Source organism: Nomascus leucogenys, chromosome 22a (assembly GCF_006542625.1).
Source record: "Nomascus leucogenys isolate Asia chromosome 22a, Asia_NLE_v1, whole genome shotgun sequence".
In the NCBI taxonomy this organism is placed as follows: domain Eukaryota; kingdom Metazoa; phylum Chordata; class Mammalia; order Primates; family Hylobatidae; genus Nomascus; species Nomascus leucogenys.
In genome coordinates, this window is record NC_044402.1 from 26,267,963 (window position 1) to 26,295,820 (window position 27,858).

General features: G+C 41.3%; 1 protein-coding gene across 35 annotated transcripts in view; it reads right to left on the bottom strand.

Annotated features, from left to right (window-relative positions):
* The window catches only part of NRXN3 (neurexin 3), a 1,697,203-nt gene that overhangs the window by 552,541 nt on the left and 1,116,804 nt on the right, over positions 1-27,858 (bottom strand). For 4 of the 35 annotated variants that reach the window (XM_030804217.1, XM_003260822.3, XM_003260821.3 and 1 more), the window contains exon 1: positions 20,439-22,018. The exons of 30 other annotated variants lie outside the window; for them this stretch is intronic. In XM_030804217.1, coding sequence (XP_030660077.1) covers positions 20,439-20,685 — 247 coding nt within the window. In that variant the 5' untranslated portion in view covers positions 20,686-22,018. Of the gene's footprint in view, positions 1-20,438; positions 22,019-27,858 lie in introns of those variants that run through there. One more of the 35 variants, XM_012498194.2, reaches the window with a different exon arrangement.

The window sequence follows — 27,858 nt, forward strand, 5'->3', positions numbered from 1 at the left end:
TGATCTGAAGTAATGCTCTTCTTTAGAATCCCTGCTCTGGCAAAGTCCATATTTCCCAAATCTTTATTTTCTGTGAAGGTCCAACTCAGTTATCACTTTATGGTAAATTGTTGGCAAACACAGCAAGAAACCCTCCCATCCTTACACGCTCACCCTTTTGTAATATGATGTTGCTATTCCTCCCACTAAGACACATCATCTATTTCCCTGCCCATTGAATCTAGCCTGATTCTGAGACTTGCTTTGACCAATAGAATACAGCGAAACTGTTCTTGTATGGTTTCCAAGCTCTCAAGAGTTGCTGCTCCTGTTATATCCCTCTCTGGGAGGCAGCCCTGAGACCACCAAGTGAAGGAGTCAACATTAGCCAAGATGAGCGGTCACGTGGCACAGAGCTATCACCTGAGGCTCCTCAGCGTAATAACCAGAACCAACTGGCAGATATGTGTGTGAGACCATATTAGACCATTATCATCCCCCATCTATCGGCCAGATAACTGGAGCTATATGAGGGACCTCATGTGAGATCATCTAAGCTACCCAGCTGAGTCAAGTCTAAACTGCTGACCCACAGAATCACAAGCAAATAACATGCCCATTTTAAACACAACTTTTTAGTGTAGTTTGTTTTGTAGCAATAGCTAACTAAACTATACTTCACCTATGAGGATTTCCCCAGTGTCTGCTAGAAAGCACACTGTGCAATTAGAGAAATGAGTTTAAATCTTTGTTCTGTCACTTAGTAACTTTTGACCTAGGGCAGATTACATTTGAATGTCATTGAGGATGAAATGCTAAAAACCCACCTGCTGGGGGGATCATATGAGACAACACATGTAAGCACTTCAACGTAGTGCTTGGCACGTAGGGGACAATCTTTTTTTGATGCTTGTCGCTTTCCACCTCATTATTACTTGGGTGACTTAAGCTGTTAGATTTTCCAGCGCAGGAACTTTATTGATCTTTGTGTCACTTGTAATATACTGCACAATGTCTTACACATGGCTGACATTCAGTGCATACATGCCGAATGGATGCTCAAATATCCTGCAACATATAGCTTGGCTTCATGCTGTCATATTTCTTGGGATTTCTGGAAGTGGTATACAAATAGGATTGCGGGAAAATAGATCCTGTAACCCTGGTTAAGTCCCCATACTTCATGAATCCTCCATCTAGGTATCTTTTGAAAGGAGAAAATTGTCTGTCACACCCAAGATTCCTTGCAGCCCTAAAACTTATAATCATGACACTGGCTATCATTTACTGAACACTCATTAATATGCCTGATTCTTTACTAAGTTTTTGGGTATGTAAAAATGTTTAATCACAACAACTGTGCCATATAGGTTTTATAATGGCCATTTTCATAACAGGAAGCTTAAATCTGGGGGCAGGGGTCCGCAAACTAGGTGGTCTTGTCTTTGCAAATAAAGTTTCACTGTGATATAGTCACACTCATTTGTTTGCATATTGTCTGTGGCTGCATTGACATTACAATGGTAGTGTTGAGTGGTTGTTGAGGCAGAGACTCTATTGCTTGCAAAGCTGAAAATGTTTACTCTCTGTTCCTTTAGAGGAAAAGTCTGCTAACCTCTGGGTGACCTACTGAGAGAGTGATCAGTGACACTCAGATATGTGGAGTTAAAAGCTCACATTTGGTCCTCTACATGGCTGTAATTCTTTTATCATGATCACTATTTACAAGAGAAAAAAAGGGTCAAGGCTGAGAAGTTGACGCTTAAATCTTATAGGACGGTGCTGTATCTTTTCAAAATGTAAAACTGGTTTTGTAAATCCCTGGCTTAAAAAGATAAAACAAAAGCAAATAAATAAATAAATAAGCCTCTTTCTTCACTGTTTCCAGTGCCCTCCAAATCAAGATAAAAATGTTTAATGTGGCCTAGCAGTTCCTGCGTGATCTGGCATCACTAGCATAGCACGTTTAGCCTCATCACTCAAAGGTCCTTCTGCCTTCTTTATTCCAGCGCCCTGGCCCTCTCCCAGCCACTCATATTCACCACTACAGACTTGTCTTTGCTTATCCTATTTAAGCAGCATCCTCCCTTCTTCCTCTAATGGTCACCTACTCAGAACTAAGAACTCTTCTTTAGCATAGCACCTCCTCAAGGAAATCCTCCTGCCATTTCTTTGAGAAATTCAAATTCCCAGAACATAGGTTCTCATAACCTTCTAGAACTCTCCCCTGTTCTAGAATATTTTTAAACTCATTTTATTTATTCATCCAACATTAGATGATTACCTGTTTGTTACAACCCCAGTGATTATGGTAGAAGAAAAAAACAGATGTAGTCTCTGATGAGATTACATTGCTTCTTATTGTCTCACTTGCTTAATCATTTACTCATCACATCTTTCAAATAGCAGCTCACAGGCAGGTATGTGGTGAGAAAAAATGTTAAGACCTCTGAAAGAGCAGCTGAAGAAATGTCAACTGCAGAACCGTGGTCTCCCTATTCATGTATCTGGTTAAGAACGCTCGATCATCTGGCCTTCTGTAGCTAGAAGCCATGGAGCCACACTTGGCACTAATTTAAAAATAAGCAGTGAAAAGATTTGCTTTCAACACAAATTTGAATGACTAGAATTATATCTTTATTATCTGAAGTGGGTGCTTGTGACTTGTCTACCTATTCTGGCATCAGGAAGAAATACCACAGAAATTAGCCTCTGGCTGGTCATGTCAATATAAGCCAGTTATAGCCCATCTTTAGAAAATCTGATGGATATAAAATCAATCTGCTCATACAAATAAATTTCAGATTTGTTACGCATAATACAAAATTACCTGGTGCTTCAGAAATAAAGGATTCAGGACTGAGAAATGAGGAACTTAAATAAAAGAAGCCTGTTAAAAAATAGACAGAAATGAAGACAAACATCTCTGAACTGACAAACTACACTGACTGGGAAATGTAATTGAATTTACAAAGAAAAGTGATAATTAAATGGCCATCTTTTTAGAAACAATACTCTCCTACAAAAGGGCATAATGGGGAACATAAAACAGCACTTTAAAAGTTGTGAAGCACTATATAAATGAGAGGCATTATATTTATTTTTCTCTCCGTTACTGGTTTTAATCCTGATCACTAGTAATTTGAAATGGCCCTTTGGCCTCTTCCTCGCAGTGCTGGTTTGCTACCCAATCACACCTGTGCAAATTCTGAGCCCCACTTGGAAATGTTCCTTCTATACATCTCCATCTATCTAGCCTCAATGCCACCACCCTGTCCTTAACTTTCCCTTTGATGATTTTCAAAGTTTGCTAATGAGTCCTTCCAAATTCAGTCCCTTGTCATTCCAATTCAGCCTACACGGCGCTGCCAGAATATTTTTTAAACTCATTTTATTCATTCAACATTAGATGATTACCTGTTTGTTACAACCCCAGTGATTATGATAGAAGAAAAAAACAGATATAGTCTCTGATGAGATAAAATATAGGTTGCCAGATAAAATATAGGATGCCCAGTTAAATTTGAATTTCAAATAAACAACAAAATTTTTAAATTATAAGTATATTCCAAATATTGCATGGGACATACCTGTACTTTTAAAAAGTCAGTTATTTATCTGAATACAAATTTAATTGGCTGTCTTGCATTTTTATTTTCTAAATCTAACAACCCTTTCTAACCCCAGTGGAATCTACTTAGGAAATGGATATTAATCAAATAATCTCACAACCAAATGTATAAAAAGGAATTGTGAAATGAGCAACAGGGGAGAGTTCTAGAAGGTTATGAGAACCTATGTTCTGGGAATTTGAATTTCTCAAATAAATGGCAGGGGGATTTCCTTAAGGAGGCGCTACGCTAAAGAAGAGTTCTTAGTTCTGAGTAGGTGACCATTAGAGGAAGAAGGGAGGATGCTGCTTAAATAGGATAAGCAAAGGCAAGTCTGTAGTGGTGAATATGAGTGGCTGGGAGAAGGCCAGGGCGCTGGAATAAAGAAGGCAGAAGGACCTTTGAGTGATGAGGCTAAACGTGCTATGCTAGTGATGCCAGATCATGCAGGAACTGCTAGGCCACATTAAACATTTTTATCTTGATTTGGAGGGCACTGGAAACAGTGAAGAAAGAGGCTTATTTATTTCTTTGCTTTTATCTTTTTAAGCCAGGGATGTACAAAACCAGTTTTACGTTTTGAAAAGATACAGCACCGTCCTATAAGATTTAAGTGTCAACTTCTCAGCCTTGACCCTTTTTTTCTCTTGTAAATAGTGATCATGACAAAAGAATTACAGGGCAATTGAAAGGGACAAGTCATATCATATTTACATTACTGATCTGCAAACTGTAAATGCCAAAGATGTCTATTATAATTATAGTTATTACTCAATGTCCTCCATCAAAGAGCCCCAAACTCCTTCACCAGCCCTTCTCACAACAGAGCTCTACAAGCCCATAACTCAGCAAATGGAGTCACTGATTCTGGAACATCTATTTTTTTTTTCCCAAGTATATTTCACCCCATCTCCTGCAGGCCTGTGGAAATAATTCTTCAAAACATGATATAAAGTTTATTTCTGCTATGAAGCACTTTTTAATGACCTAATTGGTTGTGACATCTTCCCCTCTAAATCCCCACGGTAGTTTCTACTTATCTCATGATGTTTGTCACACTACAATGTGCATTAAAATACTGTATGTTCTTACCTTTTCAACCCACTCACTCTATTTTTTCATTAATGAGTGCCATGAAGCACCTTTTGAAAAAGAAGAACTATGTCAGCCAATCAAAATATAGAAATGAATGACTCATTCCTTAACCTTAAGAAAGGCACAGCCTAACGAGGAAAACAATCACCATCAATAAATAACAGCAACGCAATGTTACATGTTTAATAAAATGAGAGTGAGCTCTTCCACCAAGGTGTGAACCTCTTGTAGGCAAGGCCCAAATCTTACTTATGTTTAAGAGTCTGACACCCAGGACAGTGCCTGGAAAACAGTAGAAGACTGAATACATGTTTAATAATTTTTGTTATTCAATGAGAAAACTGCTATAGAGAAAAAAGAAAACACAGAAGGCTGAGAAACTCACCGTGCAGTGGGAGATAGGGAAAACTTTGCAGACCAGATATTATGGAGTGAGCTGTAATGTGAAAAATTAGTAGCAGTCTGCCAAATAGGAGAGATTCTCAATCAAGGGAAAAGTACAAATTAAAACTGTGATGTTTTTAAAGGGCCTACTGAGTATTGAGGTTAAAATGCTAGGTGGGAGCCCATATATGTGAAGCATCTATGCCATTTATTCGTCCATTCCTTTATTCAGCAAGGTTCATGAAAACTCAGTCTTTGCTAGTCACTGCCTTAGGTACTGGGAGTCCAACCATGAACAAGATCAGCAAGGTCTCTGCTCTCAGAGCATTCATTCTAGTGGGTTAATGGAAGCCAAACACACATAAGAAACTGTAACAGAGATATTCAAGCTACAGTGAAAACAAAACAAGGTGGTATGCTGGAGAGACACTTGAAAGAGTGCTTTTTATTTTTATTTTTTTATTTTTTCATATAATCTTGATCCTTCTAAAAAAAAAAGTGCTTTTTAGACTGGGTCATTAAGGAAGGGCTCTTGAGGGGATAACATTGAAGTTGAAGCCTGATGTATAAGAAGAAGGAGTGGCCATACGGCAATCTGGATGAAAACATCCCAGAGAAAAGGAACCGATCAAATAAACGCACTATGAGAGTAGCAAGATTGATATATTCAAGGGGGGAAAAAAGGAAACAGAAAAAGATGAAGGCCAAGGTAGTCAAATATGTTAGGAGGGGAAGTTGGAGATACACAGGGCCAAATCATAAAGAGAAGGGGCCAGCCTTTGTTCTGAGTACAGAGGAAATGACATGAAGAGCCCATGGAAGAGTGGCATGATCAGACTGGTGTTTCAGATGGATGGCTCCAGTGGTGAGGGAACATGGACAGGAGGGAAAAACAGAAGCTAAGGAAGGTCTGTTAAGGGAGGTTGTCACAACTGTTTAGGTGATATGGTTGAAAATGCAATAGAGATGGAAAGGATAGATCTAAGTATCATTTTAATGAATTGTAACCACACTGTAAGCCTTTGGGGACAAAGCTCATGTTTCACATTCCAGTTTAGAGCATGGACCAGTACCTTGCATTGCTCGTTGTAAGTACTCCATAATAAAGTATGAATTCCAATGCATTTCTTTTGCAAACACTCCTCTCTGCTATTTACCTATCCTTCTTATACTGAAGAACCCAGAAATTCTGTACAAGATTCTAGGTCATACAGGGTGATGTAATAGAAGCTGGGTAGCAGTTTTTGCTCTGTCACTTAATACTTGGATGACTCTGATCAAGTCATTTATGCTTCTTTGGTTTTGATTACATCAGCTTAAAAAAATGGAACAAATAACAATCGTACCACTTGTCCTCCTACCACACAAGGCTGTGCTGTGGATCAAATAAATACCGTGAATTTTCTCTGTAACACTGTAAAGCATTCTATAAATAGCAGTAATATTAGAGGGATATACCCAAACTACATCAACCACAAAGGGAAACTGGCCAAAATTTTGATACTGATTTCACGAGTTGTATCTAATATTGAATGAGTTGATAACATACCCTTTCCTATGTAATAATTACCCGAGTTACACACTACGTTATTTGCCAAGTCATTGATTTAAAATACAGAACACCTAATGTGTGCAAGAAAATAGGCTAGGTATCTAGGGGAAATAAAGATGAAATAATCACAGAAAAACCAAGTGTCCTCCCTTTTAGTGTCATGCTCCTAAACTGCAGCACGACCCTCAGATACTTCCTCTTTATGGACAGATTGTACACTTTTCTTTTTATGACAAACCATCTTCAGTCAAGAGCTCCTTAGGTAGTTAATGGTGTCTTGTGATGATCCTTAAAACTCTCCTCTCATTTTACTCTTGATTAAAAAGAAAGCAAGCGCGGGATCTAAGCCCTTGACTGATTTACACTTCAATTTAATTTCTGTCTTTCTCTTTCCTCTTTCTTTTCACTGGATAAAACCTTCCATGTAATTAGGCTCAAAAGCTCTCATCAAACAGTTTGATTGAACTGCAGCATGCTGAATTTCCCCTCTAGGCTGCTGGGGCAGAGAGAAAGCAGGAGACCCTGTGAGGGGGTGGCATGCCTGACACGGAGTGGGAGCTGCACTCTGGATGGTAATTACAGGAAACAGTGCGAGTGTTTGGAGTATCTTGGTTGTCATGCCGCTCTCTGCTCCTTCTGTGCTCATTTGTTACTCAAGTTGTGCCGGAGACAATCCCAGTCTCCCAGTCCACAGCAAAACAGATGACACCTGGAAAGCTTGAGTGATAACATTGTGATGCACTAGAAAGAAACTAAACAGAGAACCTGAAAGCTTGCACGTTGCCCTCACCTTGCCTCTAATTTGGAAAGTGTGATTTGGGAAAAGTATTCACAAACTTCTGGTCTATTAGTTTTTTTCACATGAAAAATAACTTGATTGAAAAGGGCCTCTAAAGACCTCTTGCAGGAATCATCTTTGATGATTCCACAAATGCAAAGCAGATTTTGAGTCCACAGAAAGTCCTTCATCAGAACATTATTTTAGGGGCATGATCATTCCTCAGGGCCTGGGGAACTTGGTGATGAGGTTGTGGATCCATTTCTCAGGGGCAAATATCAAGTTACTTTGTGAAGGGAAATAAAAGGAACTATCTCAGGATTTTCTGAAAGAGAGTTCTTAATAATAATTAGTTTAACCAGTCTTTAATAGCTAACAGTTGATGAAGTTACCAATACATACACATAAAATGGCTCCCTGGCATGGAAAAAACAAGAAACATGAAAACATGAGTCATCCCAAAGAAGGGGGTTGTCTATATAAGGCCAAGACTCTGGGTTTACCTTCCTATTTCACATAAAAGCTGTCCTCTCCACATGTTGACATGAGCCTGTGACAACACGGCACTGATAAACGATGCCAGAGCAGTAAGAAGCAGGTACTGAAACCTTCCTATGTCTGTAATGCATGGCAGACTTAGTTCTCATGTCTGATCTTTACATTCTAAGCTAGGAACTAATTGCACTGCTAGGAAGGTTTTCTGTTACATCGTTTATTCTGGCTCACACATTTACCCACATGTGAAAGCAAACACACACATATTCACTCAAGTTGGAAACCCACTGCCCCTCTTGACATATTCATGAGTTTCACCCTCATATTTAAAGAATTACTACCATATGTATGAAGGGCCAAGAGTAAAAGTAGATTCAAGGTGATCTAATAAGATCTGATAAGGGTGAGGAAGTATTTTAGAAATCACTGGAATTTGCCTTTTGGCATTAATGAAAAATGAATGCCACACTTGTGAAGGCAAAGCTGGCAGGCCACCCCACAATCATTGCTCACAATTCTCCTTCTTTCAGGTGAGAGAATTAAAATCAGGAAAGTTTGGTTGCTTGCCTAAAATCATAAGTTGGGGAGAAAGTATCGTAATTACTGGAAAAGAAACTTCCTGAAAAAACAGATTCTTAGAGTGAATTAAACATGAGGAGAATGAGGCACCAATGGGCTTCCTTGTCAAAGGAGAGGGGATCCCTCGCTCTCGGGTCCTTGACTGAAGATGTAACCATTCATTGCCAGCAGATTCTTTGGAACTGGTGTGTTTCCAAAGGCTGTTTTGAAAAGCCTCTCCTATAATGTAATAGAATTTGTGAATCTAGGGAAGTGTTCTGAATAGTTGGTTTCAGTATCTGGGAACAGTTCTACATTTGCACAGACTACCTGACCTAAGAGTTCAACAGATGCTATGGGCTAACTGCTTAGTAAGTGGAAGAACTTGAGTGAGTTGCTTAACCCTCTGGGGCTCAGTTTCTGTTCCCGTAAATTCATGATAACAATAGTGCCTACCTTGAAGGATGGTCAGTAAAGATTAAATGCAGTAAACTAAAGTATTTGTTAGAATACCTGACACGAGGTGGGTGTTTACTGTTAACTGTCAGTTTAGAAAATATTCAGTCCTCATAATTTATCCTGTATCTAGGTAGACCCTAAGAGGTCCCTTTAAAAATGGCCCAGTATTCCATTTAAGAATAATACTTTGAAATTTTTTCCCACCATTCAGGTAATATTTCATAAATACGGAAATCGTAAGAGTATTTATGAAATATTATACTGTTTTCAGTATGCCGTTTTCAGTATAATTTCAGTATATACTTATCTTATAGGTAATATAAGGTAAAATCAGGTTGGGTATTTAAGCCTGGTATTTGAACCTGTCCTGTCCAAACTGCTTAAATACCCAACCTGATTGTGCCTTATATTACCTATAAGACCTTAGTCAACTGACTCAAATTTTCCATGCCTCCGAGTCTGCCTCTTTAAAGTGGGAAAACGGGCTGGGCATGGTGGCTATGCTGGTAATCCCGGCACTTTGAGAGGTCAAGGTGGGAGCATCACTTGAGCCCAAGAGTTTGAGACTAGTCTGGACAATACCGCAAGACCCCATCTCTGCTAAAATAAATAACTAAAACTTAAAAAATGGGAAAACAACTCTACCTACTTCATGGGAGAATTAAATGAACTATAATGTTTATAGAAATGTCAGGCATATTGAAAGGCAAAAATGTCAGGCATAATAAAAAGTGATCAATTGCTATAATAAAAACCAAAGTAGATGTTATTGTCATTCTTATGAAAATAGAGGTTTCCTATCATCTTGTGTTTAATTTATCTAAGAAGTTTGTTTTAAGAAAAGAGAACATTCAAAGGTGCCCATTCCATTATGCAGAGATATTGATTCATGAAAAAAGATATATAATAATTGGCTCCTGGAAAAAATACACAATAAAACTTTGGCTATCCAAATCACAGGATCCTCTCTCTGCCCAAATTATTCATGAGACCAAATTCTCCCCACAGCTGAGCTTTAACCCTTTAATCATCTTTTCAAACTTTTAAATGTATCAGAATGTGGCTAGAATGGACCCAAAGAGTCTGAAGAGGTTTTGCTTTATCTGTGATCCAGTTGTTTTCTTATAAGAGACTTTCAGCTTTTATTAAAACCAGGGTTTCAAAGCAATTGGAGTTCCTCTATTAGTTATCAATTGTAAAGAAGCCACAATGCTTTTGCTGCCTATCACCACTTGCTCATGATAAATCTGGGATTTTAGGCCAGGAAATTAAATGACCCATAGATGCATTTTTAAAATTTTCAACCAGCGTGGTGGCTATATATATATATATTTTTTTCTGGAACCACCAGAGCAAAACCCAGCCTGGGGAATCTCTTTAGTTCCTCTTGCTACAACATCCCTGAATATGTCTGCTATGCTTATGCATTTCTTCAGGTCTTGCATGTTCTTCATTAAATGAGTTGACTGTGCTGCAACCTCAAATTTTTGAAAATGCTCATGTCACTTTGGTGTTTGGGATGATTATTTCTCCTACTTGTTTGAGTCTCTGCAGATAACCAGACTCTGCCTGTCTCCTCCTCCTTTCCCTTCTATGACACCACAAATGACAAAGGTGCAAAGCAAATAGATGTTAAGTAAAACACCAACGTGGGTTCAGTTTAATACCGTGCTCTATCAACCCGCTCTACTGCCTAGCAACCACGGTGGCTCACCCCAAGTTCATTTTCATTTAAATGTGCCACACAGAAAAGCAGCCTAAATATATATCGTCAGTTCTGAAGCATATAATCTGTAAACTACGGCAACAGGCAGATCATTTCCATTAGTTTCTTATGTAGCAAAAACCACAATTTTCACCCAAAGAGTGTAATTATATTCAAATTCTGAATGACTGCCTCGGAAATAGTTGAAATTCATAGTTTGGGGGAAAGTCACTCAGGAGTGAATACACATGGTTATGTTTTAATGTGGGGGGTGAGAGGAATATTTCAAAACAATAAAAAAGGGAGGGCAGGACAGTATCTCGGAAAACGTGGCTTGCTGGTTTCCAGGGGCTTTATGTTTTCATAGCCACTCAATAGCTGGTAAGCAAGAGGTCAGGACTGGGGCTGGGGACAGGTCTTCAAACAAGATCCTGGTCACAACTTCCAGATGAGGAGCAGCAACAGGTGAGCAGACAGGCCATTTCTTTCCTGCTTTCTGGCAAGTGACATCCAACCAGGACAGGAAGCGTCTCCTTTCACAGAACCCTGAATCTGAGCACTTTTTCACACTGAAGTCTCCTATACAAAGGAAGCATTCAGAACACACCAAGAAACCCTACCTTGGCACACAAAGCCAGGCACTTATTAGAAGGATTCTCATGATTAATTTTTTTTTAGATAGAGTTTCTTTCTCATCACCCGGGCTGGAGTGCAATGGCGTGATCTTGGCTCACTGCAACCTCCACCTTCCAGGTTCAAGTGATCCTCCTGCCTCAGCCTCCTGAGTAGTTGAGATTACAGGCGTGTGCCACCATGCCCAGCTAATTTTTTTATTTTTAGTAGAGATGGGGTTTCACCACGTTGGCCAGGCTGGTCTCAAACTCCTGACCTCAGGCGATCCAGCCACCTTGGCCTCCCAAGTGTTGGGATTACAGGCATGAGCCACTGCTCCCAGCCAATAATTAATTTTAATGGAAGGCCTGGAAAGTCCAACACTGGCAGAATACGTGCCTGCAGGACATAATCTGGATGAGGGGAGATTGCTCTGAAGAAAGAGAGATGGGGAACAAGTTTGTAATTTAAGAAAATGTCTTGAAGGACTGAGAAGTAGAGGAAGGAAAAGGCAATGGACTCAGAGTCATGATATCTGTGCTCCTGACCAGTCCCGACACTAACTGGATGCTCTTAGTTGAGTCCTCACCTTGCCTATCTGGAACATTGAGCTCTCTTATATCTCTAAGTTCTATGAGCCCATTGGTGTGCTTTTGAAGGCTGCATAACTTCCTGTGCCTTTGCTTCTTTTATAAACTAGCATCCCTCCTTTCCTAGTGCAAGAGATTTGATCATGTGGAACCTCACTCAATCATTTATTCATTGATTCATTCATTCAAAAAAACACACATATCAAGTGTGAGTGTTTCATCAGTCTGCTCCTTTTAATTACTATCTCCTTGGGTTGAAATGGGTTCAGGCAGATTGGAAAACATTCAAATACTTATTAGGAACTGGACAGTCTTGTAGATGCTTTGGAAAGGTGTGTTAGCTGCATTAATCAAAGTGCTTCATTAATCTGTGCACTTGATTCCTGACAAAAGTGCCTGATGTTTTTGTGTAGTCTGTTTCTTGAGTTGACAGACTGTGTGGTACAGCAGACAGTCCAAGAGTTTTCTGGTCACAACCAAGTTTGAATCCTGGCTTTAAAACCATATTAATCAAGCCACTTAACCTCTCTGAGTCTCAATGTTTTTAATTGTAAAATAGTCACTTTATTAGGTTCAAAGGCTAGTGAGGATTAAATGAAGTCACATATGTAAAGCATTTGGAAGAGTACCTGTCACACAGTGGGTGTACATTATGTGTTGGTGTATAATTCAAGCAAGTCTCTCTCAAAATCCTAACTGTAAGTAGAAATAAACCATTTCCTCTTTATAAACCCAGTTGCTAGTCTGCCCCCTGCTCTGATATGGCTAAACACAGCAGAACATTTTAAACATAACATATAGCTCCTTTCAAGTATTATTAAGGTGTGTTTAAATGAAAGCTGCATTCTTCCCATCTCAGCGTGACTGCACTGAAGTTGGATTGTGGGCTTTATAACATCACAGTGTGCCACTCTGGTACATTATGCTGCTTCTGTCTGAGGGGAAAAGAGAGAACCTGGCTCATGGCGTTGGCATAAGTTATTATGATAGTGAAGAAAATAGACCTGTAAAATACTGGCAGACTTGTGGAACTCAGATAGGTTTAAGATGCACAGTGGCGTCTTTAAAGACATGCAAATCAGAGACTCATGCAGTTCTAGTGCTGGAAAACAATTGGAGAGATCATCTCACTCAAATCTCTCATTGTACAAATGAGGAAGAAATGAAAAGGAAAGTTTTCCCCAGCTATGGTATTAAGGCGCTTTCACACTATATGCCATGCAGAAAACTACAAGTAAAGCAAAGAATATAGGTTAGGAAATCAAGATATCACATAGAATGTCTAAAAGTTAAAAGGTGAATATAATTAAAAAATATAATGTTATAATCCAAAGTTACAGAGCTGGCCAGGGAGAAAACTGGGGGCAAAATCTATGTATCAGGACCATGTCTCTCAGTTAAGAATTCTGTTTTAAATTCAGGCTTCACAAAGTCAATTCTAAGAGTTCTGGCATAATATTGTGCTCCTATCTGCTCTACAAACTTTGAGCCCTAGTAAGCCTGAGAAATTGCATTAAAAGAAGTTCTCCACTGCCAGATCTGAAGATAGTTGTCTCTAAAAACACCTGCTTCTTCCTAGTACAAACCAGATTAAAAATGGTAGTTTACAATGGACACTGAGAACCATGTCGGAATGTTTGAATTCTGCACAGGTTTACTACAAATGGGATCCAATTCTGAGTTTCCAAAATGATCTCAGAGTATTTCTAGGAGTCCTCTCTTTTCACTTTACTGAATCCCTGAGCTTCTAAATGATTTGCTATAATGTGTTGGTCCATGCTAAAATTTTCCTGGCATGACTTTCTACCTAAGCAGACCATTACCGAAAGTCACAAGCTGACTTTTGTCCCATGCTGTGTTCTAGTGCCATAAACATGAAAATACAGTAAAGGTTTTCTCATCTACATTTACTCAGAGTACTATGTAAATGAAATAATCTCTTGGAGGCAAAAAAGTATATGTATAGATAGGAAAATGAGGAGAACCAGCAGATGCATGTTCTTTAACCACTATCTACCAACCAGCAAATGATCAACATTGAAGCTCCTCTTTGTTCAAGAAATTCAAAGAGGGCAACCTTATCATGAAAATATGTCTCATAAAATATTTAACCTGTACACATTGGTTTATAATGTACAAAAGACAACTTGTTTAATCTCTCATACAATTTCTGTGATATAAGTATGGTTAACTATTATTATTGCTCACTTTAAAGGTGAAGAAATTGAGTCTCAGTGAAACCAAGTGACTTATTCAGGTTCACAATGTTTCTTAGTGACTTAGTTTCTTAGAGACAAAGTTTCTTAGAACCAAAGGTTGAGGTTGAAGGCTATTTCCTCCAACCATAGTTGTTCCCACCTCATCTAACACCACACTGTCCACCAGAACGTCATTATTATTTATCTATTATCATCATCAGCACACATTTTGAGCATAGAAACAAACAGACAAAGAAAGGTATACCCTTTCCCTAAAGATGGAATGCTTTGCTTAGGATTTAGAACAACCAGAGCTTTATATATTACACGGTCTCTCAATCATCTCACCAAGCTTCAGAACCATGTCATGAAGTAGAAAATTTACCTCATATTTAAATTTTCAGATGAACTTTCAAAAAATAAAATTGAAGAGAAAAATAATGAAATTGATGCCTATTTAAGTAACATATTTTTCTTTTCTTTTTTTTTTTTTTTTTTTTTTGAGACAGAGTCTCACTCTGTCGCCCAGGGTGGAGTGCAGTGGCGCGATCTCGGCTCACTGCAAGCTCCGCCTCCTGGGTTCACGCCATTCTCCTGCCTCAGCCTCTCCGAGTAGCTGGGACTACAGGCGCCCGCCACCACGCCCGGCTAATTTTTTTTTGTATTTTTAGTAGAGACGGGGTTTCACTGTGGTCCCGATCTCCTGACCTCGTGATCCGCCCGCCTCGGCCTCCCAAAGTGCTGGGATTACAAGCGTGAGCCACCGCGCCCAGCCTTAAGTAACATATTTTTCAATTGAGAAATTTGAAAATTGAAAAATGAGAAATTTATACTTAGTTAACCTGTTTTTTCTCATTTTCACCAAAGGCTGAGATGTGAAAGTAGTTGGTAATTTGTGTTTCAGGAAAGGCAAAGAGCGAGCAACTGTAGCTCATAAAGGAGTGAATGGCAGGGGTGGAGGGTCTGGCTCAGAAGGGCAGCAGGTTTAGGTAAAGAAAGCTTTAATGTGTGGATATTACAGCATGTGTCTGCAGTCAGACAGAATTAGTCTACGTGCAAATAAAGATCTCGACTCAGTCACAGAAGACAAACTGAGAAGAAAGCAAACACAAGTCTTCATTGAACTAATAGCTGTTGTTTTCCCCATATCTGTAAACACATTACCTCTTAGGGCACTATCTTATGAATTTTGTAAACTGCAACCATTGTCACTGAAGTTTTATTTTTCTGCTGTGAAAGTTTGAGTCCAATGGGTATTCACTAAACAGTACAGCTTTACTTCTTTCCCAATAACTGGGCGGGGGGCGGTGGGGGGCAGTGGGCGGCGGTGCACAGTAAGGAGAAAGAGCATTAGGGGCTGAAATGTGTCTCTTCAAAATCCATATGTCAAAGCTTTATTCCTGGTACCTCAAAATGTGAGTGTATGTGAGGATAGGGCCTTTAAAGAGATGATTAAGTTAAAATGAGGCTTTTAGGGAGGACCCTGATCCAGTCTGATGGATGTTCTTATAAGAAGGGAGAATTTGGACACACAAAGACACCAGGGATGCATGCATGTAGATCAAGGTGAGACCCTATGAGGACACAGTGAGAAAACAGCCATCTGCAAGCCAAGGAGAGAGATGTCAGAAAGAACTAAACCTGCTGACACCTTGATTTCAGACCTTTACTCTCCAGAGCCCTGAGCAAACAAATTTCTGTTGTTTAAACCACCCAGTCTATATTACTTTACCACTTTATGGCAGCCCTAGCAAACTAATATAAGGAGGAAAGTATGAGTAAGTTCAAGATTTATCTTCAGAGATTTGCTTCCCTCCCTGGTCACCCAGAGTTCTAGTGAAGCAAACTTCTTTAGGGCTGATAAGTTCATTTACTAAAATGTAAGATGAAATACATTTCTTTTAGATTCAAAATCTGAAGTGAAAGCAATCAAGTTCTTATGTAAAATTTCATCCCGCAGCCAGTATAGGCAAGTTTCTGTGTGAGAGTGTGTGTGTGTGTGTGTGTCTTGTTTTTTGTTCTGATCATCTTATCTCTCCTCTCTATGATATAGCTGCCCCTACTCCACACCACCCAGTGATCCATGTTGAAAGTCATGAAGAAATTGACACCAGGATATTATAATCATCCTATGGTGGTCTCTCAAGAACAAGTTAATCTCCAGACCCACCACTTGCCAGTGAATTTTAGAGAAGAAAAACAATGCGTCTAGAGGAGCCAAAGAAGGAAAAACCAATCTAATTAATTCATCACCAAGGCCGAAGATATATAAATCTTATCATTTGATCTGTCAACCAACACTATGAATTATTCAACTCCCCGAATCTCAAGAAGGCAGGCATAAAGAAAGTGGTTAGAAAGCAGCTGGCTGAGCAGAAGAAGGCGCTCAATAGATCAAAGCAAAACAAGCCCCCAAGGCTGAAAAAACTTTGAGGGTGGATCCCTGGGACAAGGAATGAGTCCAAGAAAGACTCCAGGATCACGTGTCACAAGGGGGCCCATCACCACCACTTCTACTAAGATGGTTTGAATAGGACTTTTATACCCCCCTTTTTCACACACCCTGGTTTCTGAGCAAGAGTTCTTCCTGCAAATATAGCGTGGTGTGTTCCCTTTTAAAACTGAGCTTTCCAAGAGTTCTATGTCCTCAACTAGTCCCCACAAATTGTCTACAGAGGCAGGAAAGCCTGCTGTTTTGTAGAGGATAGCATTTAAGGTACATACAAAAGCTTGAATCCTTAGAGAAACCTGCCTTTAAATTATAAATACTGAAGCATTTTTTAGGCAGATGTACATTGGAGATATATGTGTATTTTTAGTAGAGATGGGGTTTCCCCATGTTGGCCAGGCAGGTCTCGAACTCTTGACCTCAGGTGATTTCCCCGCCTCGGCCTCCCAAAGTGCTAGGATTACAGGTGTGAGCCACCGTGCCCAGCCACACTGGATTTCTTAAAGGTGAGAGAGAGGGAAAAAAGGAAGGAAAAAATATACAAAAGTCGCTTATGTAATTAAAGCTTGGTAAACAAATATATTTTACTATTTATATATCTGTAATCACTAAACTACCTTGCGCTTTGATAAAAAATGATATTTACATATGGAAATAAAGCCAAAGATGAAAAGGAACCTGGAGGGATATTTTAAATAACAAGATAATGTAAACCTTCATTTTATAAAGGATATTTTGATTTTATATTAATTTCGTTTGGTATTTGGATCTCCACCCACTCCTTGCACTTTTTAAAATATGGAAGCATATATATATATATACTTTTGCAATTATTCCTAGCTGAACACCACAATGTCTTATTCGGTTCTGTATCTTCAGCAGTAGCACACAGCCTGGCACAGATTACGCGCTGAACGAGTATTGACTGAATGACTGGTGAACAGAAGAGAGCATGAAAGTGGGGTGAGGACTCTAACAGAATGGGGAAGGGCCTAGTAGATTCCCATTAAGAAGAAGGTTAATCCTATCCTGAAACACAATCCTAATGTGAGACAGTTTGGGGCCCCCCCGATAAGTGTGGCCTTAGTCTCCCTAATTTACAAAGAATCCCAGCATCCTCTAGGCTGTCCTGGGATAAAGGCTTTAAGCAAATCTATAATATAACCAATTTTCTAAAGCTTGGAACCAAGCACAGGCAAAAGTGTAGGTAAAATATCAGCTATTTGGAGGATTTCTGTTTCTTCCATCTGTCTTAGCACGAATCTCTCTATAGGTCTGGATAGTAGGGAAAGGGGGTGGGAGCACCAACTGATGAACAGCAGCTTTGAGGACTTTGGCTTCTCAGGAAATGGCCAAGGGGAGAGCAAGTGTAGTTAAAAAACCAACCATCTCTTAAGTCCAAAGAAGATTATTGGACTCAAGGCTCTAGTTTTCTTTCATACCAAAATCAAGGGCATTTACTTTTTCACAGACAATAGAGAGTGCTGCCTTTAACTCTGGAATAAGATTGGCAGTAAATCATCAATAACAACCATCAGTCTCTTGGTGCCATGCCTCCTACCATCTCCACCCAAAATATTTTTTAAAACAATTGCTGTTAGCTAGGTCTTTGTCTTGGACTAGGAGAAAGCAAGTGTACACCAAGTAACAATGAGAAGTGCATTAGCAAAGCTCTGTGGGGTCTTCTGGTCCTTTTAGTTAGAGATGCAAAGGGTCACAGCTTGGGTGCAGGATGGGAGCCAGCGGTAGGGATATTTTGTTGATTGCTGCTTCTCTTGATTTTATGCTCAAAAACACCAATTAAATATGCAAGGAGTCTACTTAATACAGATGCATTCACTCTCCAAGCCCCAAATCAATGAGTTGGGACTTCGGGATTGAAAGAGGATTCTGAAGAGCTGAATTCATGAGCTTTCTTATCTCAGCCATGCCAGACCCTGGAGTTCACTGTACTCTACAGCTCTGGTGGGTCTGAGGGCCTTTTCTGGGGTCTCTAGCCATTTACTTACTTTCTTCTTATTTTCCATCACACTGAATCTTATCAGATGTAGGTTAATGAGAAACCAGACTGGGGACCCTTCAAAAAGATTTAAAGGAGACTGAGCAACCGATCCTTGAAGAAATAAACTAAATAAAGGGTCATGTTTAACCTGTGCAAGGCTCAACCCCTTTATGAGAGAGAGAAAGAGAGAGACAGAGAGAGAGAGACTGACTCTGACTTAAGGACCCTAGGGAAGTACTGCTCTGCAAATTCCATCACTTACTAGTATCGGCTGTAACTGTTTACATCCCGAACAAAAGATAACAAGACCCTGCCGTCCATAATCTCTAATGCATAATCTTCCTCTCCCTGCTGATCATCTACAGTAATTAGCAAAATTTAGCTAATCATCTCTGAGCATTTCCATGTTTAATTATGGCTATTAGTAACAGTCTGTCTGGCTTCCCCTATCTCCCACTCCCTTTTTTTTTTTCTGTCTTACCCGCTCCCCCCAGTCCCTCTTCCCCTTAGGAGCTAAGTTTCCATGTCAATGAAATTGCTTTTTTGGTGGTTGTGGCTCTTTTTTCTCCTAGGTTTGTTTGCTTCTTTCTTTTTTAAGGGAGCCAACACCAGACCCAGCAGGAGTCACAGAGAAAAAAGCCACCAGATCAAGATCAAGCAATCCCTTCTTTTCACCACCCCCCCGCCACCAACCTTACAAGCTGCCAGCTGCTTGACAACTCCATCAAATAAAATTTAAAGACTGAGTCAAAAAGAGCCAGAGTATGTGCTGGCATTTTCTCAATGTGCTTCTACTTACACTACAGACAGCATAGAGCCAAAGCCCAGGGCTAGGAGGCAGCAGGAAGAATCAGCTTTCCGAATAGGGTCTGGATGTTATCAGTCTTCAAAATACAAGGGCAGGAACCCCCTAGTATGGTTCATGCTCACGTTCCCTGGAGGGCTGTTCCTGCAGCCAGTCTCCGTTTCTGTGTGTCCTGCTCTCCTTACCATCGGAGTGGAGTGTATAGTAAACAAATAAAGAAGCTCCTTTCTTTAGAACAGTTTACTACAGCAAGCTCCTACCTTAGCTGCAGACATCGCCCTTTTAGAGGCAGCCGGTTAAGAGCTGAATATCATTTTCAGAGCCATAGATCTCTTCCTTCAATAGCTATGTAAGGAGGGTTGTTTGAAGTAAAACACATCGTACCTGTATTGTGTGAACAAGCCCATCTCTGCTACCTAAAAATGAAATAACATTTGCATACACGGGGAATTGAAGTTACTATTATTTACACTTGGGTAAATTATAAATGAACTTAGCCTTATCTTACATATTGCTTCCTCTCTGATAGCAATATTAGATGTGTAGTTTTAGTGATAGCTGCTTTTTCCACTAGACATGCGGACAAACATAAAGCTGCAAAAATCAACACAAATGGCCACGGGTTGTTAATTATATTTTCTGCCTTCTTATATTCGGCTACTTTTCCCTGACCATTACCACACAGGCTACTTTATAACAGTTCAATCAACTTCAGGCTGAAAACCTGATTCCTGTTGTCAGCTATTCCCACCCCACCCCCACTAGCTCCCAAGCAAGACCACAGCAAAGGGTGAAAGCAAGGTGAATGAATATTTCTCCAAGTACAGCACTGGGACTCACCTGATAAGTTGCCTGTCTCTGTGGCGGTGGAGAGTGTAGAATGTTGCAAAAGAGAGAGTGTGGTGTCTGTGCAGCTATGAATGAGGGAGTTAAGGAGAAAAGAACCCTTTAGAGAAAAGCGGAGGTGGTGGTCGGGGACTAGGGGCGGAAAACACTAACCTTTATGAGAAAGTAGAAATTTGCTTCCCTCGTGGACATACGATGCTTTTCATCATTTTAAATTCATTTTTTAAAAATCCTCTTCCCACCCTTAACACTACCTGCAAGGCTAGTGGGTTAGGGAATTGCTATGCCCCATTAAAACGATAAAGAGCAGAGAGACCTACCATGCCCTCCTCGAAGGGAAACAGGGGAACGATAGATAGAAATAGGCACTGAGTGATGCTTGCTGCCATGGAAATGGTGCTCGTGCTGAGAGTGAGACCCCGGCGAGGAAGAGGTGGAGGAGGAGGAAGCTACATTAGAAGAACTCCACACGGAGCTGACGATACATCCCCAGAACAGGAACCAGATCCCAAGCGTCCAGGCCGGCCGGCGAGGAGGGCTCCGTCTCGCGTGGATTCTCAGGTGCATGGTCAACGCACGGGACCACTACAGATGGGCAGTTTAAATTCCAGCCAGTGAGGAGTAATGAAGTTCATGATGCCCACGGGCCCATCATAGCAGAAGGAAGAGTTGCCAGAATTCGGGGAAGAGGGAAGCAATATGCGCTTTCCAAACAATGAATCAGTTAAAAAAAAAAAAAAAATACTACTTAAAGAAAGAAAGAAAAAAAAAAAGATAAAAGGCAAAACCCCTTCTCTTTCCAGGGGCTGAAATTTAGGATGCCAGAGTCCTCCCAGGTGTAGCAAACCTCCTAGGGAGCCCCGGCATGCCACGCATGTCAGGGGAAGACCGGCGCGGCTTCCTCCGGATCTCTAGGCACCTCCAGTCTGATGACTTAACTGCACACTCCCGGGAACCACACAGAGGAAAGGTGGCAATGAAGGAAGAGAAGGAGGCAGCCCGAACCCCAAGTGGGTTCAGGTGAGTTTATCCCAACATCCAAGGAGTTTGAACATTTTTATTTTCCTGTTGCCACTTCTATGAGATGCAATGCAGAACTGCCAGGCAAAAGGGGGCTGCAGGTGGAAGAGTTCTTCGGGTTTTCCTGGGAGTCTCCGCGGAAGGGCGCGAGGCTTTTAACCCTGCGCGTGCTGGACTAGCGCCACGAAGCAGCCGCCGGCTTCCTGGGTTTCCCAACTGGATGAATAGCAGCAGCAGCAGCCACCGCAGCCAGAGGAAGAGAATAAGAAGGACTGGAGGGAAAGAGGAGAGGAGGAACCCGGTGCGGAGCAGCCGCCCAAACCAACGTGGCACGGGGTGAACGGAGGTGGGTGGGCGAAATCAGCGAGAGCGCAAGAGGAGGTTCCCGGCATGCGGCAGAGGTGGCCGAGAGGCGGGCGGGCGCCTGCGAAGTGCGCGGACCAGGGAGGCACAGGTGAAGTGAAGCGAGGAGTTGGGGAGCCAAATTCACAAATGGGCAAGTCATATGCAAATAGCGCACTCCCGAGAGCAAATCAGTGCAGCCCCAGAGCTCTGCCGAGGGACTGGCTGGCTCCGGAGGAAGGAGGGGCCAGAGCGACCCGGAATCCCGGCCCTCCCCATTCAAGCACAGGCTCGTATACACCCGCGCGAGCCTCCAGCACTCGCCGCCCGCCCTCCTCTCGCTCGCGCGGCTCCCGCCCCGCCGTGTGTGCGCGCGTCTGTGACACCGAGAGACCGACACTGCGCCTTCTTTATCACTCGTTCCCTGCTCCTCCCCCAGGCGCGTGAAACCGAACTCGGGCCATGAAGGCACCTTTTCGCAATTTGGGAGGAAAACTAAGGGCGGCGGCTAAGGCCGAAGTAGCTCCAAATAGAAATAAAAATAAATCCCTCAAGTCAGCGCGAGCGCTGGAGCTGCTGCACGCGGTGGTGCCGCACGCGCGCTCCTCCCTGCCTGGCGGTGGCTTGGGCGACCACTCTCCAGGCGCGTGTGTCTCCCGGGGTTAAAATGCCCAGGGTTCCTCCCGCAGGGCGAATGATGGGAATCTGAGTCCGGACTCCCAAAAGTGAAGGTGGAGCGGTGGCCCGGGAACTCTAAAGGGTGAAGGGCTCCGTGGTTGGCAGTCCTTCCAGAAGGTGGCTGCCACCCCCGGTGGTGGATAGGACACTGCTGGGATTCAAAATCCAGAGGTTATCGTCCGCGCCTGTAGTCCTCATCAAAAAACTTCAGAAGGGGAGAGGGCCAAGTCGGCTGGCTCAAAGAGAAGTGACTGGCCTGTCCGGAACCGGCTGCAGAAGGGCTGCCCCAGGTGGGTGAAGTCCCCTGGGCGCTGGGCATCAAAGACAGCACGGTGTTTACCTCAAGACTGAACACGCAGGGGAGAGCCAGAGTGGCAGCACCTGTCCTCTGTCGTGGCCATCTGTGACTCCAGGAGGGGGCTGACCCAAGGCTCTGCCAGGACACGGTAACACTGTGGACCAGGCGGCATCCACCCCTCCACTATGTCTGATGCGCAGGAAGGACAAACCCAACAGGCTGCCCTCTCAGGCTAGGTCGTTGTCCACACAGGACTTGCTAGCTTTGACTCCCTCCTACCATTCACCTTGGGTAAAAAGCCCATTACATTTGCAGGGAGGGAGGGGAGGTGAGTGAACAATACTTGATGGTTAAAACATATATATGTTGTATTTAGGAGGCTTTTTTAAAAGGAGCTTATAGCACCTATTATATACTCCACTCTCATTTCAAACCCCCTGAGGATAAAGAACAGGGATTAAGACAGCCCTATTCATCCTTGAGACAACCCAAGGAGTTGTTGAGGAAATAGCATTATGTCTGTCTAATAGACAAAGATACCAAACCTACAGGTGATTTGCCTTCAAGGTCGTACATCAAGTCCGTTTCAGAATTTATGGTAGTGAATTGATATTCTGGTTCTGAAATTGGTGTCCTCCAAAAGCTCCAAGCTGCCCGTAGTAAATGATGCACACAGTCACCTTAACTGCCTTGGCTGTCATTTGTAAGGGTAGTCCAGGATCCACAGCCCCCCAGGAAATGGCCCTCTAACAAGGTCTTCCATACTTTTGGGTGTGCCCCCACGCACAGTGTCTTAAACCAGCAGCATGCTCTCAGGGACACTACAGCAAGGGGAAGGGGTGGTTTATGGACATTCCATTGAAACCTCAGTTTCCTCCTCTGTAAAATGAGGAAAATGCCTCCCTCTCCCAGGTTGTTGGGGGTTTAAAATGAGACATTCACAGTATCTGGTAGAGCACCTGACAAACAGTGGCAATATTCTTTGTCCACTAGAAAAATAAGCTGAAGCTCTAAAAAGGTGAAGAACAGGTTAAGTACATGGTTAGGGTCTTATGCTATTATTGCTAGAAAAGCCAGAAAAAATTCTTAATATCCTAAATATCCATGATAATTTCCACTCAATTCAACCACTCCTTGATTTAGTCCCCAGATGGATTTCCACTGCACTTTTGGCCTTAAGGCAGCCTAGATGACTCTGCTTACCTCTAATGCTTCAGCTCCATCTCCTGCTGGATGCCCCATTCCTCCCTACTCTCTAGTTCCCCAGGTCTTTCTGCTTTGATCATGGGAAGCTCTTTCTCATCCCAAGGCCTTTATAGCATTGTTGGCCCCTTCTGTCTGGAAGGCTTTTCCCCAAGATTTTCATGTGATGGGTGCATTTCAAATGTCACCTCCTCAGAGACCCTCTCTGGTCTTCATTTAAATTTGACCACCACCCCTGAAAGGCATCCCCTCCCATTACCTTGTTTTATTTCCTTGACAGCACTCTCCAGCGTCTGAAATTATTTTATCTGTATACTTGTTCATAGTTTATCTGCTTAAAATGGTCATAAGCTCTCTGAGGGCTGAGTCTTCTTCATTTTCTCCCATTTTCTGTGTGTGTGGAACAATAGGTAGCACATCATAGGAGCTCAGTAAATACTTGCTGAATGAATGAGCTCAGTGAATCAATTGCCAATCTCAGACTCACATTTTCCTTATGCCACTAATTTTGCTGATGCGTTTGTCTGGCTTTAGCGTGTGAATCCTTAGAGACAAGCTTTTCCAAAGTTGATAAACTGACCACCTACCCACTTACTGTTTTTCTTCTTCTTTTTTTTTTTTAATTGGCATTGAGCATTGGAGACTGCTCTGACTTCATTCTGAGGATGTGTAGGAAGCTTAGATGGACCTTCCAATTAATTCTCTGCTAGGCAATAAAGAGAAAATAAATCCTTAATGCAGTACAAAATCTGGAAATGCTGCTGGTGTGTCACAGCTGGAACTATTCATTTCACTTGTCATACTTATAATTTATTTATTTACTTTTTGCAAAATGTCAAAAGAAGTCACCGTGAATTTCGGTAAGGCTGATTCCATTTGGGAACACAGTTAAATACTGAGAAGACTCTTCAGAGGACAAATGTAAGACAGGTCTATTTTACTTCTTCCACTACAAAGAGACAACCCCCAATTATCCTAATAAAATGAATGTCCGTCTCCAATTTACCCCACTGTTAATTTTTTCATGTGTTTCTTATCCCTCCTGCCCCTCCCTCTAGTTAACACATTATTTCGACTTCTTTTCTGAATCCTGTTCTTTTTAGGTCTTTTAGAGCTTATGTTAGTCTAACACATTAAATACATTTTTAAAGATTTTTAGCTCCAGTGATACTTTCGAAATACTGCCTGTAGCTAGAGTTCCAGCTGAAGGATTTGTCATCCCTTGTCCTACCATCAAAAGCTCTCCTCTTCCTCGAGTTGTCTTTTCTAGTGGGTCCCTTGAGTGACAACACTTGGGAATCAAGTGTACAGCTACAGGATGAAAATGAAAGTCCACTTTTAAGATAGAAAAGAAGAGAAATAGATTTAGAAACACTATGCTCACCCAGATTTCAAGTTGAAAAATATAAATAATTTCACAGGAACAACCACGCTTAGCTCCACTTGAATAAACCCCCCACGGAATCCTAACCATACTCTTTGGATCCTGAAATTTCTAAATGGAATACAATTTTTTAAAAAACCCTCTCTTACTTCAGGCTTTAGAATTGGTATTATAAACCTTCTCCTCTTGCTTTTACAATGTTCCCCACCCCATCCTCACCCTGCAAGAGAATGTCCCAGGGTAAGGTATAAGCATCTTTACCCATCAGACCCTTTGTCTTGTTTGGGTCTGTGCCTCAGCTATGCGATAGTCTGGAGATTCTTTGGCTTCTGAAATAAGCCTTGTGGTTTTATTTAAATGTATCAGGCATCAGAAATCTAATGCAAAGTTGCTCTGTCCATCTGCTTGTTTTCTACAGTACTGTACATTTTATATCTGCACAGGCCTCTCCTCACTTGTATAGACACTGACTTGCCACTTTGCTGCCAGCAGGAGCTACCTGTCAAGTTGTTCTTCACAGGCAGATCTCATATGAACTGCACAGAAACAGACAGACCAGAAAGCATCAGAACCGCCTGTTTCTGTGTGAGCCCTAAGCTTTTCGGTGAAGACCCTTTTTTTCCCAAATATGAAGAGTAGAGATCCTTACTTTCTATCTCTACAAAGGGCTCCAGAAGGCAATTTAGGGAGAGAAAAACAAACAACTAAACTCTCATAATGTGAAATGAAATAAAAGTCCTGAAAAAATACTGGGGACTGTTAACATGGCTATAAATATATCTAAGGGTTTCAGCGACATCATAAAACAGTTCAACTTTGCTTTATTACATGTCAGTAGATTTATTTATAGCCATATAATTCATCCTTCTGCTTATTTATTTAAAAAAGCCATCCTACATAAAAGCAGGTTTTGATTATATTTTCTATTTGGAGATATAAAAGAGAAGCTTTATTCTTTTAGACATCACTTCTACAAGTATTTGATTTAAAAAAGACAATGGCATCCTTGTATAAATTTATAGTTTAGAGAATGTATATACTGTTTCTGTCTCTTTAACTTATCCTTCTAATAAACATCCATAGTTATTCCCTTGTCCTCCTTGTGGCTGAAATAGGGATATCAGGAGTTCAGATGTTGGAAAAAAAAATTTTAATCTCTTGAGTTTGAATAATGTAGCTGGGACATTTACTTCATTGAAATTTATACACATTTCTTTAAGGATTAAAAAATATGAAATCTTCCTGTGAAAACCTTATTTAGCTTCCTTTGAACTCCAAATGAAGTTATTTTAATATAGAAGCATTTTTTTTTCTCTTTTACTCAAAGGCAGGGCTTAATTCGTTTCTCATAGAGAGATTTGGGCATTTACAACCTGTTTGTCTTCACTAAGCTTACATCGGATATCAGATCTCCACTAAGCTTAGATCAGCTATCGAAGGTCTAAACTTTGTATCCTCAGCACCATGGAAATCTCTATCTGGTTTTAGGGAATCAAATAAAATGAATTATCATAATATGTTATACGATAAAAGAAGGAATAATCTCATTTGTTTGTTTATAGGATAAAATATTAAAGATTTAGAGAATACTTTTTTTTTTTTTGGTACAGGAGATCTTATTCAGAATCACTGCAATAGGTATAGAGACCACTGCAAATGGTCTTGAAGTCTGAGAGAGACAGACTGGGCTCACCTCCCTGGAAGACACTTTGAGAGTGCATACAGATTTAGGATGGGCTCTGGTACTCCACAGCCTAGGTTCAAATCCTGATTCTGCTTGTTAGCTGCTGTGAAAACATGGCCAAGATCTTAGCCTTTTTTTTTTTTTTGAGACGGAGTCTTGCTCTGTCGCCAAGGCTGGAGTGCAGTGCGTAATCTCGGCTCACTGCAACCTCTGCCTCCCGGGTCCCATTTCAAGCAATTCTCCTGCTTCAGCCTCCCGAGTAGCTGGGATTACAGGAATGCACCACCATGCCTGCCTGGCTAATTATTTTGTGTTTTTAGTAGAGACGGGGTTTCACCATGTTGGCCAGGCTGATCTTGAACTCCTGACCTCGTGATCTGCCCGCCTCGGACTCTCAAAGTGCTGGGATTACAGGTGTGAGCCACTGCGTCCGGCTTGATCTTAGCTTCTTTGTAGTTTAGTTTCTTCATCTGTGAAATAGGAGTAATCGTACCATCTATCTAATAGGTTTGTTGTCAAGTTTAAAGTTAATACATGTAAATTGTCTAGAAATAGTACCCAACACACAAAAATGATCAATAATAATAATAATTTTATTTATTTATTTATTTATTTTGAGACAGAGTCTCACTTTGTCACCCAGGCTGGAGTGCAGTGGCACCATCTTGGCTCACTGCAAGCTCCGCCTCCTGGGTTCACGCCATTCTCCTGCCTCAGCCTCCCGAGTAGCTGGGACTACAGGCACCCGCCACCATGCCAGGCTAATTTTTTGTATTTTTAGTAGAGACGGGGTTTCACCATGTTAGCCAGGATGGTCTCCGTCTCCTGACCTCATGATCAGCTCGTCTTGGCCTCCCAAAGTGCTGGGATTACAGGAGTGAGCCACCGCGCCCGGCCTATTTTATTATTATTATTACTACTATTATTATTTTTTTCTCCAGATGAGAGAAAAGTCTTTAGTTTAAAAGACTAAACAAGAAAATAGTCTTCTTTTCTTATTTATACAAATCTACAGGGCAGTGAGTAAACACCCTCCCTCCCACCCATAATTTTTTTTTTTTTTTGGCCACAGAGTCTTGCATTGCCACCCTGGCTGGAGTGCAACGGCGTGATCTCTGCTCACTGCAACCT